The following is a 14,540-nucleotide window of genomic DNA, read 5'->3' on the forward strand; positions in this document are numbered from 1 at the left end:
AAAGTGGTAGGCGGTGACTGGCAATACCGCCACCTACCTGCTATGCTGGAGTGATGGCCAGAGTTTACTGTTTTCTTGAACTTGGACCTGGAAAACAAACAAACGCCACCATCTCTTTAATTAACCCAGTTTCTATTAAAAACTCAAACAAGGATTTATATTTTCTCTCTTAAAAAATATCCCTTTAATAACTGGTGAGGGTCATACTCAATCAACATAAATTAGCCCAGTTAAGAAAGTATTTTTCCCTAAACAGACTAAGGAGATTTAGCTAATTAGGCAAAATGTTGCTTATTTTGAATAAAATGTCTACTAAATAAAACAAAAATATTTGCAACATTTCCATTCATGTATCATGTATGCTTGTATCTCTATTATCAATTCCGGTTTGTGTTTTCAAAGTAAAAGTCCCCACTCTTGAGAAAATCTCATCTTTGAAGAAGTAGTGTAATGTTTAATCTACACACCTAATTACACACCTACATTACAATACATTAAATATGCTAAAATCTGCAATTAAAGGGAGTGTTGTTGCAAGTGAAGATCGCAATTCTGAAGACTATGAAATAGAATGCAGCAAAATTAGGCCAAACCACGATGACATATATGACACACAAACACACACACACACACACATATATGTTGTGTGTGTCATATGCTATAATATATATATATATATATATATATATATATATATAGAGAGAGAGAGAGAGAGAGAGAGAGAGAGAGAGAGATAGCTTTGTTATCATGTGAAAGTCTCATTTGAACAATGCCACAGATAAATACTGCAGATTTGGTCAGCGTATACATTTAATAGAACATTGGACACTGCAGACCGGATGTATGTAAACTGAGCAGCCCGTGAGGAGCCGTTTAAGAAACCCCTTACATGCAGCCGAGAAGGAGAGCTCGCGACGTTACGTAGCCGCCATTTTGTTTCACCGGGAGTAAAGAAACCATCCTGAATAGCACCGGCCAGAACATTTTCCTTTATTTGAAGAACATTTACCACGGCGGATCAGCATCGTGCACCCAAGTTTAGATTCGCATGGTATGTACGCACCGAACTGACCAATTTGCCCCGGAAATATGTTGTGTGGTTCGGCGCTCTGTGCACACTGATGTATTCGTTGCACGACCGGTTAGTGTCGGCTACAGAGCAGCTCGTTTACATGGCTAGCCGGCATTTTGAAAAATGGCCCGGTTTGATTGACGGCCGATCAAACAGATGCGATATCATGCCAAATGTGAATCTTATTTCTAGGAAAAATACTTCCCGACATGATTTAGTTGTGAGGAGTGCGTTTAACCTCACTGTCATTCAGTTTATTCCTCCACACGCGGCGAAGACTGCGGCCTGTTTTGTGCACCAGCCAGCGGCGTTAGCTCCCACTAGCTCATAGAGGCGTGGTGGATGTTTGGAAACGAGCTGCATTTAGTCGGAGGTTGATATTTCATTACATTCAGTGGTGATACGGTGGTTTGACCTGTCTTCGCGTGTGTCGATGTGTATCTGACGTCAGGGTTGGGCAAACGCGCGATTCAAGTATCGTTTCAGTTTCGTAACTTGTCATCACAGAAGCCGCTCAGAGAACATTAACGTTACAGCCTGACTGTTGTGCTCAGTCTTGAACGATGGCGCCAAACCGCTCACTTAATCTGCTTTTCCAGTTCCCACTGTGACCACAGTGGACGTAATTCTGCAACAATCTCATCCACACAGATGTCTGGAGACATGGCCACAGATCATGTGAACGGGAATGGTACGGAGGAACCAATGGACACTACTGCAGAGGTGACCCGTTCAGAACACTTCCCAGCTTTACTGGAAGCCGGTTTACCTCAGAATGTTGCTGAGAAGCTAGATGAACTTTACGTAGCAGGTAAGAAGTTATTGCTATTATCTGTTGTGCAACCTGCTTGACAGAAATATGTTCATACATACGTAAGGCATCACTGCACTGTTGAAACGCTAGTCTCTGCCAGAGAGATGGAATAATTGAGGATGATGATCTAGTTTTATTTGGTATGGTGCAGGGTCAGTGCCATAAGTCTACTTTTTGTTTACTTTAGGGGATACATGCAGCCAGTTGTGTACTTTTGCAACTGCATGGAACAGACTAGAAAAGGCTATGAATTGAGTTCACTTTCATGTATCTGACTAAAAGTAGAACACTGACGAAAGCATGATGCATCTTGTTCGTCTGAGCCACACAGCTCCACTGTTGTCCAAAAACTATAGCAGTGAGCCACACAGTTGTGCTGGCTTGCATGCTCCTTCATTACCACAAAGGCACTGTATATTATTATAAGTAAGTAGCATATACACCATCCTGCTGCCAAGAACACACACCAGAGGACCAGATGTGTATGAATTTTCAGCTGGAAATACACAGGAAAGATATGCATTTCAAAAATAACTAGACAGACATTAATTACAAGGCCTTTCTTGTGGAAGTTCATCTCACTGAAATGCATTTTTCTGGGTGTTTGGCTCTGAAGTGTAATGAGGTATTTTGACACAAAGTTAGACAAATGTACATTATAATTAGATTTTTTCCACAGTAGAACCCCACCATATACAGAGAAATGATCTCTGAGCATTTATTGTGAAAAAATGAATTGCAGCTGTTTTAAAAAAAACTACACATTTCTGACCTGTTATGAAAGATTTACAGCTGTGGTAGAAACCAGTGTGCTGGGAGCTGCAGCAGGCAGGAGAGATATGTCAAAATATTGATTGGCAGATTAGCCATTAGTTTTTTGTCTTTTTAAGAGAATCATGAATAGTAAGAAATCTTGCCCTTTTTGATATTGATTGATTTAAATGATAGTGACCTGACAAACAGCATCTTCTTGTTAACTCCTCTGTATATAATGAGCTAACAACTGTATTCGAGGGCTGCGTTGAAGGTTGTTAAACTAATTATGCAAGCCGCTGGATGACAGATGGGGAAGGTAGTTTTCACATAGTTTTTTTTTTTGTTACTGTGCATCTTCTTACAGATATTGATACAATTTCCCAATTTGTCTACAATCACACATACATGTACTGTGTTTGCTGCACATCAGTAAGCTGCATCAGCTCTTACTGAGTTTTGTCATGCAGCTAAAGTATCGAAAGTGGATTGAATGGGCGTAGGCTTAAAGTTTTGGAAGAAGGTAGATTAAAGCCAGCTGGTACTGTGGCACACACAGAAACAATAGAGCAGCTGCCGGACTGCAGCAGGTGAATTGTTCTCTTTGAACAGGAGCAGAATGGACCATAAGGATGTTTTCCAGAGCACGGTTCGAATGACTGTTAACAGAAAACAGTCTTGTACAGAATCTAGAGGTCTTGAAATACAGTTCAATAGCATATGTGTTTAATTTGTGACTGACATTGCCCTTTGTTGTTGTTGTTGTTGTTGTTTCGGACAGCATCAGTTGTTAGTAGTAAGAAAACTTAGCCCTGTCCTGGACTGTAAAACATTAGCCTACATAGAAAAGAAACTTAGTCATGCTCAGGGCTCTCCTGCCCCCAGCTGTAATTTGAATTCCTTCTGGTGTAGATTGATTATTGTTAAGCATCTATTGTACAAATAACCTCACAGCTGCATGAGTCAGATGTCTTCTGTTTCTCAGCGCTAACCTGTTATGATCTTGTCCTTTATTTTTTACACCCTGTGTTCATCAGGCCTAGTAGCACATAGTGACCTAGACGAAAGGGCTATTGAAGCTTTGAAAGAATTCAATGAGGAGGGAGCCCTGCAAGTGCTGGTCCAGTTCAAAGAGAGTGATCTGTCACACGTGCAAGTAAGTTTAATCATCTGAACAACAAAGGGCTGTTTGTTCAAATGTTTAGGAAAACCATGTTGTGTACTAACTCTAACAAAGATTATACTTTTTATGCTGCTATTGAGTAGAATATCAATATTTTCACTCTTTCTCTGTTTTCCAGAACAAAAGTGCCTTTCTGTGTGGAGTAATGAAGACTTACAGACAGAGAGAGAAACAAGGAACTAAAGTTTCAGATTCCACTAAAGGACCAGATGAGGCTAAAATCAAAGAACTTCTGGACAGAACCAACTACACACTTGACGTAACAACAGGCCAGCGAAAGTATGGCGGGCCCCCACCTGAGTCGGTGTATTCAGGTGCCCAACCCAATGTTGGAACAGAGGTACACTTTGTCTTGTTGTGGAAAGAGTGAATCACTGCTGTCAGTCAGGAATGGAAACTGAACCTGTCCTGCAAATATTAGACAGTTTCATCTGGTCTTATTAATCCCTGAAGTCTAATAGTATTAGAGTAATTGGTTTCATTGATAGTTTTGATACTTTTCAAAAATTCTACATATTTAACAGTTTTGACAGACCGTCCACTGTGATTTAAACACAAACATTTTGAATATAAACCAAAGTTTTTTGTGTTTGTTTTTTTTTTTTTTTTTTTTTCATTTTATTTATTTATTTTTTTTTCATTTTTATTTCTCCTAGATATTTGTTGGGAAGATTCCCCGTGACTTGTTTGAAGATGAGCTGGTTCCTCTCTTTGAGAAGGCGGGGCCTATTTGGGACCTCAGACTAATGATGGACCCACTGAGTGGCCTGAACAGGGGCTATGCCTTCGTCACGTTCTGCACTAAAGAGGCAGCCCAGGAGGCGGTTAAGCTGGTAAGCCAGGACAGTTGTTTCTATTCTGCAAAAAATTCCTGCATACAATAACTTAGAAGCTTTGAGCAACATTGTCAACCAGAAATTAGTTAATTAACGGAACATAGCCGAATAATCCCCCCAGCTCATTAGGCAATTTTTGAACAAACAGCATTTGTTGTTACACAATATATATTTGACATGTTTTTTTCCTTTTGTGTAGTGCAATAATCATGAGATTCGCCCCGGCAAACACATCGGAGTGTGTATATCTGTAGCCAACAACAGGCTATTTGTTGGCTCCATTCCCAAGAGTAAAACAAAGGAGCAGATTGTTGAAGAGTTTGGGAAAGTCACAGGTAAAAAATATCTTAATTACGTGTTTCTACAGATTGTGTTAATGTAAGAGGCTGTTCAGGTCAAATGCGAAGAGAACTCACTGAAATAACAACATCATAATGGCACCCTATTAAAGCCCAGGTTAATGGTTTGTTGGGTCTATGGGCCAGGGCTATGCTGTGCTGAGACGCATGTCTGATTTCCGGCGGTTCCTTGCACACTTTTCATGCCAGCTCATTGTCCACAAACCTCCAAGATTAGTGATATTTTTTTTCTACTCTACTCCATTGCTGTTCATGAATGTCCAGACATTAATGTGTTATCATCATGATGTCAGTTGGAATATCAATTCTGACAAGCATTTGTAACACAGGGCCAATGCGAAAACCTTGCTAGAGTTGAATAAGCTATTTGCCTTCGTTGTTATTGACTTGAAATGATTAAAATGCAAACGATTCACTCTGCGTTTGATCTGAATGCCACTGTGCATTTTTGATGTCTTAAAACTTAGTTAAAAAGGTGTCCTTCTAATTCTGATCCAAAGCACTAAGAGTTAATGGCATAATGTCATAAAATGTTATTTCTGTGTACTTACAGAGGGCCTCAGTGATGTCATACTGTACCATCAACCCGATGACAAAAAGAAGAACAGAGGCTTCTGCTTCCTGGAGTATGAAGACCACAAAACAGCTGCTCAGGCTCGCCGTCGGCTAATGAGTGGCAAGGTGAAGGTTTGGGGCAACGTTGTGACAGTGGAGTGGGCTGATCCTATTGAAGATCCAGACCCAGAGGTCATGGCAAAGGTGAGCTTTAATACTCTTGGGCTGCAAATAATGAATGTTTCATTGTTTATTAATCTATTGATTGCTTTCTCAATTAGTTGTTTTTCGTCGTTTAAAAATCTGAAAGATGTAATCAGTGTTTCCTAAAGCCAAAGATGACGTCCTTAAATGTTCGCAACCCAAAGACACTAATTTAATTGTCAGAGGAGGAAGGAAACTACACAAATATTCATTTAACAAGCTGAAAACAGTTCAGACCTTTATTTTTTTAAATCACTCAAACCAATTAATAGATTATTCAAACATTTGCTAATTCATAATTAAGAAGACATACTTTTTCATAGTCTTACAATGTCACTTGGCACTTAGTTGAAAACAATGTAAATGACAAGTTTTCATATCTAATAATGAAAATTACAGGCTTTGTGGGCTTCTGAGCATGAAAACGATTTGCAACTCAATCAATCGAAAATCAATTTGTAGCACTAATATTTTTCTGTGTTTGTTCTGCAGGTGAAGGTTTTATTTGTTCGAAACCTTGCCAACGGTGTTACAGAGGAAATTCTTGAGACGTCTTTTAGTCAGTTTGGTAAACTGGAACGAGTAAAGAAGCTGAAAGACTATGCTTTCATTCACTTTGAAGAGAGGGATGGTGCAGTGAAGGTATTTCATTTTTTCCTCATTGAGACATTAATTCCGTCAGTCTCTTTCTGGGCCATTTTTATTGACTTGTCACTGTGGCTTCTTTGCTCTAAATAGGAAATTGTTGATATTTGCAGAAATGTTAATGGTGTCTCTGTGCTTTGTCAGGCATTGGAAGAAATGAATGGGAAGGAGCTGGAGGGAGAGCCTATTGAGATTGTCTTTGCCAAACCACCAGATCAGAAAAGGAAAGAGCGCAAAGCCCAGAGACAAGCAGCCAAAACACAAATGTAAGCAACAACTCAGCAGATTTTTTCATTGGAAAGTATTGCTGGTTCTAATTATAAGCCAAAATCAAATCCCATCCTCTGAAACTGGTCATCATTTTGTCTCTATCTGTATTCACCAGGTATGACGATTATTACTACTATCCTCCACCTCCCCACATGCCACCTCCTGCCAGAGGCCGGGGCAGAGGTGGCAACCGGGGTGGTTATTCATACCCCCCTGACTACTATGGCTATGAGGACTACTATGACTACTATGGCTATGACTATCACAACTACCGTGGAGGCTACGATGACCCGTACTATGGCTATGATGACTTCCAGGCCCCGGGACGAGGGCGGGGTGGCAACAGGGGCGCCAGAGGAGGGGCCTCTCCAGCCAGAGGACGTGGTGGCGCCGGGGCACCCAGGGGCAGAGCCAACTTCTCCCAGCGTGGTGGACTAGGACCAGGCCGTGGCGGGCGGGGAGCAAGAGGAGGCGTGCAGCCAAGAGGGCGAGGAGGGGTACGTGGTGCTCGGGGTGGCCGCGGTGGAAATGTAGGAGGAAAGCGCAAAGCTGATGGGTACAACCAGCCAGATTCCAAGCGTCGCCAGACCAATAATCAGAACTGGGGCTCTCAACCCATTGCTCAGCAACCGCTCCAAGGTGGTGATCATTCTGGTAACTATTCCGGTTACAAATCCGACAACCAGGAATTTTATCAGGATTCTTTTGGGCAACAGTGGAAGTAAACCAGTAGGGCTTTGATAACAAAATACGTGTTTATTGTTTTTGTTTTTGTCTTTTTATTTAGAGACTTGATCTGATTGGCCCTCAATCCCATACGGTTGCCTGCGTTTTTTTCCTCAAAATTGGTGACATCTGGCAAGATATCTTTTTGTACATATTTTAATAATCAGCTTGGACTCAAACAGTAGTCACACACCCACCTGTTTCTGGCGAACTGGTTTTCTTTTTTTCCTTTTTTGTTTTTTTTTAAGATGGTCGTTAAAAGATTTTCCATAACAAAGTTTGAAAAAATTTTTAGATGCAAATATGTGCTCGAGCTGTCTATTTGGCTATAGCTTTATGTATGTTTTTAGAAATTATGGTTTCCATGTTTTAAGTAGCTAACGGCAACAAAGCATATGTCTCCTAAACTTGTATTTAAAACAAATGAAAATACAATTTGTATTGTCACAAAGTAATGCGTGTCTTGTTATTGAAAAGAAAGAAAAAAAAGGACCATCGTAGTCCTATTTTTTGGCTTTACATTTTGGCTTGTATTCTTTGCTGTTTGTCTGCTTTAATAAACATACACGCACACGTGTACAAAACTTCAAATTGTGTTGCAAATTCATGTTTCGGCAAATTCTCTCTTCAAATTGCCTTCAAATTTAAGGCTCCTTGTGGAAGCAAATGGATTAAAGGTTTGCCAATGTTGGCCACATGCTACAGTGTCACCTTGCATGCCATCAAATTCCAAATCACCTACTTCTATAGTCGGCATCTCTCAAGTGCTCTGTATATGTAGTGACATACTCCATCCTTATGAGTTCCTCTCATGTCCAAAAACATAAATGTTTCACAAATTGGTGTCCTAAATTCACTGTCAATGCAGCATCAAGACTCAGCCCCACCCCCTACAAGTCTGTCATACAAGTCCCTTTTGTTACCAGCGGGGGGAATAAAAGCACAATTTGATTTCTTAATTACAAAATAAAGCTTTTCCTTGTCCCAGAAGGATCTACCTAGCTGTTGAAGGCCTGGATACTAATCTTGCATGTTTATCTGGAGGTTTGATGTTGTGCTACTGTGGGAGATAATTGCCATGCATGACTCGCTTGTAGTGTTTTTTTTGTTCAGTTTGCTTAATAGATCTAATGGCTGCTGTTAACCCCACCCCTCCTCCCTCCCCCTCTGCCTGTCCGAGCTTGTCCACGTCTCACCTGCCGCGCCTCAAACTGTTTTAAGTTTTAAACATCCAAACCAGGCCGATCCTCTGCTTGTCGTCCTCCTTTAAGGCATTGACATGTGCATGTCCGAGGGCGTGCTTGTGTGTGAGAATGCTTTGTCTTCTAATGTGTGCAGATTCATGTATATCACACAATTCTCTCTACAGTTGTACTGATTGTGTGAGTGTGAGGGACACAAAACAGTAGATGTGTGTGTAGATGTAACATGATCCTGATTTCCATTCTCTAATTGCTTCCTTTTGTTACCTGACTAGCAGGGAAAAGGGGTCGAGGCCGGTCCTGATGTGTCGCTATGAAGACTGACCAGTGTATGGCGGTACACACTGCAGGCTGCCAGTGGATGGAATGGTAAGGTCATCTGACTCAGTGGTCCAATGGCATTCCAGCCTTTTTTAAGGAGCAGATCTCCTGAAACTGCCACGTTTGAAGATAATCAGAAGAGCAAATGTTAAAGCTTAAACAGTTGACTGTTAAGTTTTTAAGCCCCAAATATGCCATTTGAGACTTGCTGAGTTGGAGTTCATGATGGACGTCCTTCTGGAAAAGTCTTTGCACTTTTTTCGTTTGGAGTGGTTTAGTGGAACTTGATGCTATTTTTTTTTTTGTTTGTTTCTTTGAGCTCTTAAACTACATCTTTATGATGGACTAGTTGTGATATTCTACGATCATCAGAGTGTTGAGGTGTGATCACCTGGTGTTGAAGGGCGGGCATTCCAGGAAAATGGTTCTCTAAGAACCGAAGCCACCAAGGGTCCGTTAACTACCTCAGTTTCGAGGACTCGCCTGCTCTGCCCCTTTTGTACTGAGGCAGGGTTCGCCCACCTCCCCCTCTCCCCTGAAACACTATCCCCAGCCCTGACTACTCCTCAGATATGCACAGGCAACAACAAACAGCACTTAATGAATTTTAGTTCTCTGCTGAGACTTGATGTAGGCTACAGCTGCTGTAGGCCTGTTAGCTGGTCCTCCTGAAGTGAGCCTGAACAAGCTTTGCTGTCTTGAAACATGAACTGAGTGATGATGTAGTTTACAGACAAATTGTTTTATAACTGTTGTGTATTTTTTTTTTTTTTGTAAAATCTTAAAGGAACTGTTCATACAAAATTGAAGTCAGTTGTTATCTACTCACCACTGTTAAGTTTCGTAGTCCACAAAGCAGTGTCGCAGCATTCTTCTAAACATCTGCAGTAGGGCTGACTTTAAAACAAGTTCGCACTACTGCAGATGTCAAAGTCTAACTTCAGCTGGAAAACGTTAAATGACTCCGTACAGCTCGTCTGGTGTAATCCAAGCATCCAAAACCCTAGAGTACCAAAATTGATTTGAAGAGATGTTTTTAACACCCTGAACGTGCCGTCGACCTCATGCACCAACTTCAGACTGGCTCGGCAGCTGCAGTGAAGATCTTGTTTTTTTGGCACTTAAAAACTTGATGGCTGTGTATCATTCTAAACATCTAACCACCCATAATGGCTTAATTATAATTTAAGCTCAAGAGATCCACGTCAAATTGTAGCAGCCACAAGATCCACAAGATCTTTTTTTCCATAAGATCCATGCATATTCCCTGAGAAATTCTTTAAAAAGGTCAGAAAACACCCTCTCTCACTGTGTTAAAGACAGAGAGTTAAAATTCCTGTATTGTTCCCTTTATCTGAATCTGCACCAAAAGTTAATGGGGCCTATTCAGGGCTAAGACCCATCCTCCATCGAAGTTTCATCGAATTGGTTTAGTAGTTTTTGCGTAATCCTTCAGAAAAACCAACCAACAAATATGTAACGACATAACCACCTTGGTGGAGAAATTAATATCTTTTGAAATCAGTTTGGGAAATCAGAGCTTCTGGAGACTTTGATTATGCTGGACGAGCTGTATGTAGCCACTATATATTAAAACTGGTCACAAGCTACCTCAGCTGTTTAAAAGAATGCTGCCACGCTGTTTTGCTGTGAAGCTCCAGAAATGTTTTGTGGACTACAAAACTTTACCTGAATCTCCATCTGCCTGGGGAGGAGACAATGACTGAATATTTGGGTGAACTTATACTTTAAGTACCTGGAAACCAGTAATCCTTTGTCTTCCATGATGGGAAAAGTGTCTTATTTTTTTTTTTGTTTTGTTTGCACCCTTCATTGTAAGGATGTTTGTGATGTTTCAGGCTATTTGCTTTGCACAAACATCGAGATGAATGACCACTGACATCCAGTGAAGCTGCCTTTTTATTTAGGTTCTCTACGCAGGACTGGAAGAAAGTACATACATTTCCAGCTCCTGAAAAGTTTAAGAATCAAACTGGCATAGGAAGCGTTTTCATTGCAAAAGCATGATTATTCACATTGTATGTCATTATAGACTGATTATCATGCCATGTACTTTTTTGTGACAAATTGTTGGATAAACTGGTGTTAATTCATGTTTTCTCACTATCGGTGTACACATACTGGAAGTCAAAATGTTAAGAATTTAAAGGAGCAAATCCATCCTGATGTAAGGGAAAATAACTGGCGTTGGCGGTGAATCTTATTTTTGTACACTTTTAGTTGTTAGGGGTGTGTAATTATACACATACAGAGTACTGTTACAGATACTTCTACACAAGTTAATACAGACTTCCAAAACATTCGGGAGCGTATGTTTCCTAGTGAGTTTTCCGTTTCTGAAAAAGTTAACCTTGAATATTAAACGGTCTATATGCAATGTGAAAGATCAGTTTGGATATGTTCTGTATTGTCATTGTCAACGAATTTTGTGAAAAGACCAAAACCAACAATGTGGTAGTCTGTCACCAAATACAGAAACGGAGTCTCACCCCTTCTGGTGTGCCCCACGGGACCTTATTTTAGAATGGTTTGTTCAGTAGTGAATACGGAGAGACATACAGTTTTGACATGAATCCTGTCAATTTAAATGATCGTTAGAATGTCGACAAAGTTGCAGTTTGTCGTGAAGATGGTAAAACACCATTTACTTTTGTGTGAAAAGGCTCAGTGAGCTACATCGTCTAGCCCAACGTATATCACCAACATCAACATGGCCACCACTTCGGTACAGAAAAATTCTGTTTTTAAAGTTGAAAATTGCAGCAAGTAGACAAATTAGAAATATACATTTCAAATAGACACCATCACCATCTGTTGACTGCAGTCTTTCTGATACTTTCTGAAACATCTGAAATATCTCAAACTGATCATCTTTGAAATTGACATCGTTTTTTTTTTTTTTTCTAAAGTAAGATCCCCTTGTGATCCACCAGAAGGGACAGGACTTTACTTATACTTTGACTTCCTGTCTGTGGTTCTCAGCTTCATATCCGTTGGTTCCTACTGAAGATATCGATTTTAAACACAATTAGTTTGATTTTAAAAACGGTTCAGTAGGTCCCTCAACAGCTGCTCACTGTGCTTTTTATGAAACGTACAGGAGGGAATAGTGCATTTGTCTGGGACTATCCTAGAGTTAGATTCACATAATAATCCAGTTTTTAGTACAGGACATGGCCTTGGCTGTGTTATAGAAAAACATAGGAATTCCAGGAAATCACAGAATAAAACATTTTTAAACGTACTTCACAAAGTAACAGACATGCATGGTTTTTAATGTTGTAAGTGATTAAGGTTGGATTTCTCCTTTAAGCTCTTTTTAAACATCATTAGTGCGTAGAAATAAATCTTTTTGCCTTTTTGTGACATTTGACATGAAATGCAGTGTCTTGAATCTAACTCAGATTTAGAGTTCTTACAGGTCAGAAAAGGATTGTGCAGCTTGTTCTTTCTCTATTTACCGGGTTTGTGAAAAAGCCTGATGACTTTTTTTTTTTTTGTACTAGTATTGACTCTGTTGGATCTCCAATTTTGATTGGAATGGTTTTATGATTTTGTTTTTTTTTGTTTTGTTTTGTTTTTTTGCTAACAAGTGTGTTTGCATTCTTGCAAATGAATTGTTTTATACTGTACAGTGAGGTGAGTTAAACCTATTTTTCTAATAAAGTTATTGACTTTGATCCGGGTTGTGTTTTTTATTAATAGCCAGTTTCATGGATTATAAATCTGTGTAGTTTGGATCAAACATATTTGTTTCTCGCAGTTTCAGTTTAGTTTTAGGTCTTAAACCATCCTTATGTTTTATAAATGTAATGGATTTCCTCAACATTTACAAATACATTAAAAATAGAAATCTTGGAACTGGGATGAAGAAACCCTCTAAACTGAAGGAGAAACGTGCACATCATTTTCCACAAATCTAAGATATGAATATTTATAAGAATAATAAAAACTGAAATTATTTTAAAATGGTAAACAGGTCACTGGGTAAACATTTCACAGCAATAAGTCACCACTGACGCGCTACGAATTCATAAAAAAAACATGGATCGGCCAAACGGAAGTGACGTTGGTGGGATTCAGGGTTGCCATGTGCGTTCAGTAAAAGACACGTTTGGTGCATTAAGTAACAGGTTAAACTTTTTTTTTTTCTAATAGAGTGATCCAAAACATGCTGACTTAACAGAGCAAACATTATACACACGAATTGTTAATCTATATTAATCACTTCAACATTCTTTAATAAACAGTGAGTGACACTAATGTAAGTGTTATGATTGAAATGCCATATTGCTAAATGCGTATTGTGTAATAGTTTTTGTTTTAAATGTACCACAGTCTTTTTATGTGTTATTACCAGGGCGCCAATACAAAAGAAAGCTTGTTCTCATGGGTCGTTCCTATTTGAATAAAGTTCATGACAAAAATCACACTGAAGCATTTAATTTTGGTGTAGCTGACTGACTAATGTAGTAATCGACTGATTATTTAATTTTTATATATATATATATATATATATATATATATATATATATATATATATATATATATATATATATATATATATATATATACACATGTGTGTGTATATATATATATATATATATACACATGTGTGTGTATATATATATATATATATATATATATATATACACATGTGTGTGTATATATATATATATATATATATATATATATATATATATATATATATATGTGTATATGTGTGTGTATATATATATATATATATATATATATATATATATATATATATATATATATATATATATATATATATATATGTGTGTATATATATATATATATGTATAGAAATGCCAGGAGTAAATAACAGCTTAAGAATGGCTGCAATTTTTTTTTATTATTATCATTATTTTATTTTTTTTATCCTAACTAGTGATAGTGATCTGGAGAGATAGTTGAGTGCTCTTTTTATTATCAGACTATTGTTTGGACAAGACAAACGGTATCTAGAAATGATCATTTAGATTTTAGGAAATTGTCTCAATTTTCTGATATTTTACAGACCAGATTGTTAAAGGAAGAAATAATCCACAGAGGATCTGAGAAAGTCCACATTTTGTCCGCACAAACGTTTTGTATCACATTTCACATGCAATATTTTTATCTTATCTTATCTTTCATTTAAACTATTTAATTAATTGCAGTTGGTATGCAATAGTCTCTAAACCTGTTTTTATTCCATGTTTTTTTTCAATTACTTGTATAGGGCTTTGAATTGCATTTTGATTCGTTTGAAATGTGCTTTATAGTTAAGTTTGATTCATTGATTATATAACATTTAGAAATCTAAGGATATTATCTCTTATTTTAAGTAATAGCTAAATGAAATATCTTAAGTTAAAAAAAATGTCTATCTAAGATTCTCTGTAGTTCCACCAAATCAATGCAGATATTAAACTTTAATGAAGCACAGGTGAATCCATTGATGTAATCTCTGTCAATAGAATGGAACATTTGTTTGATTAGCATCACTGTTTGCCATTTAATTCCATTAAACGGTGTTTTAAGAAGACCACAGGTGGTAGTTTTCTCTTGAAAAA

At 38.3% G+C, this 14,540-nt stretch overlaps 1 protein-coding gene across 4 annotated transcripts; it reads left to right on the forward strand.

The window, feature by feature from the left end:
- The first annotated feature begins 893 nt into the window (after positions 1 to 893).
- Positions 894 to 12,641, forward strand: LOC115573819 (heterogeneous nuclear ribonucleoprotein Q-like). Of its 4 annotated transcripts, none has more exons than XM_030404821.1 (11): positions 894 to 1,051; positions 1,724 to 1,883; positions 3,677 to 3,795; positions 3,941 to 4,162; positions 4,479 to 4,655; positions 4,858 to 4,993; positions 5,571 to 5,776; positions 6,269 to 6,418; positions 6,566 to 6,687; positions 6,807 to 7,345; positions 8,895 to 12,641. In XM_030404821.1, the coding sequence occupies exons 1-11, from the start codon at positions 1,049 to 1,051 to the stop codon at positions 8,921 to 8,923; spliced, it is 1,863 nt and encodes a 620-aa protein (XP_030260681.1). In that variant the 5' UTR covers positions 894 to 1,048; the 3' UTR covers positions 8,924 to 12,641. The 4 variants fall into 4 exon arrangements, with proteins under 4 accessions (XP_030260681.1, XP_030260682.1, XP_030260683.1 ...); XM_030404822.1 differs by having other exon boundaries at positions 8,898 to 12,641; XM_030404823.1 differs by lacking the exon at positions 8,895 to 12,641 and adding an exon at positions 7,479 to 8,008.
- The last annotated feature ends 1,899 nt before the right edge of the window (positions 12,642 to 14,540 follow it).

Source organism: Sparus aurata, chromosome 22 (assembly GCF_900880675.1).
Source record: "Sparus aurata chromosome 22, fSpaAur1.1, whole genome shotgun sequence".
Classification (NCBI taxonomy): Eukaryota; Metazoa; Chordata; class Actinopteri; order Spariformes; family Sparidae; genus Sparus; species Sparus aurata.

What these genes read in the sequence shown, in the direction of transcription:
- LOC115573819 (XM_030404820.1), top strand. An exon ending in GTGATCTGTCACACGTGCAA is followed by an intron (nt 3,796 to 3,940) that starts GTAAGTTTAATC and finishes TCTGTTTTCCAG; the next exon opens with AACAAAAGTGCCTTTCTGTG. An exon ending in AACCCAATGTTGGAACAGAG is followed by an intron (nt 4,163 to 4,478) that starts GTACACTTTGTC and finishes TATTTCTCCTAG; the next exon opens with ATATTTGTTGGGAAGATTCC.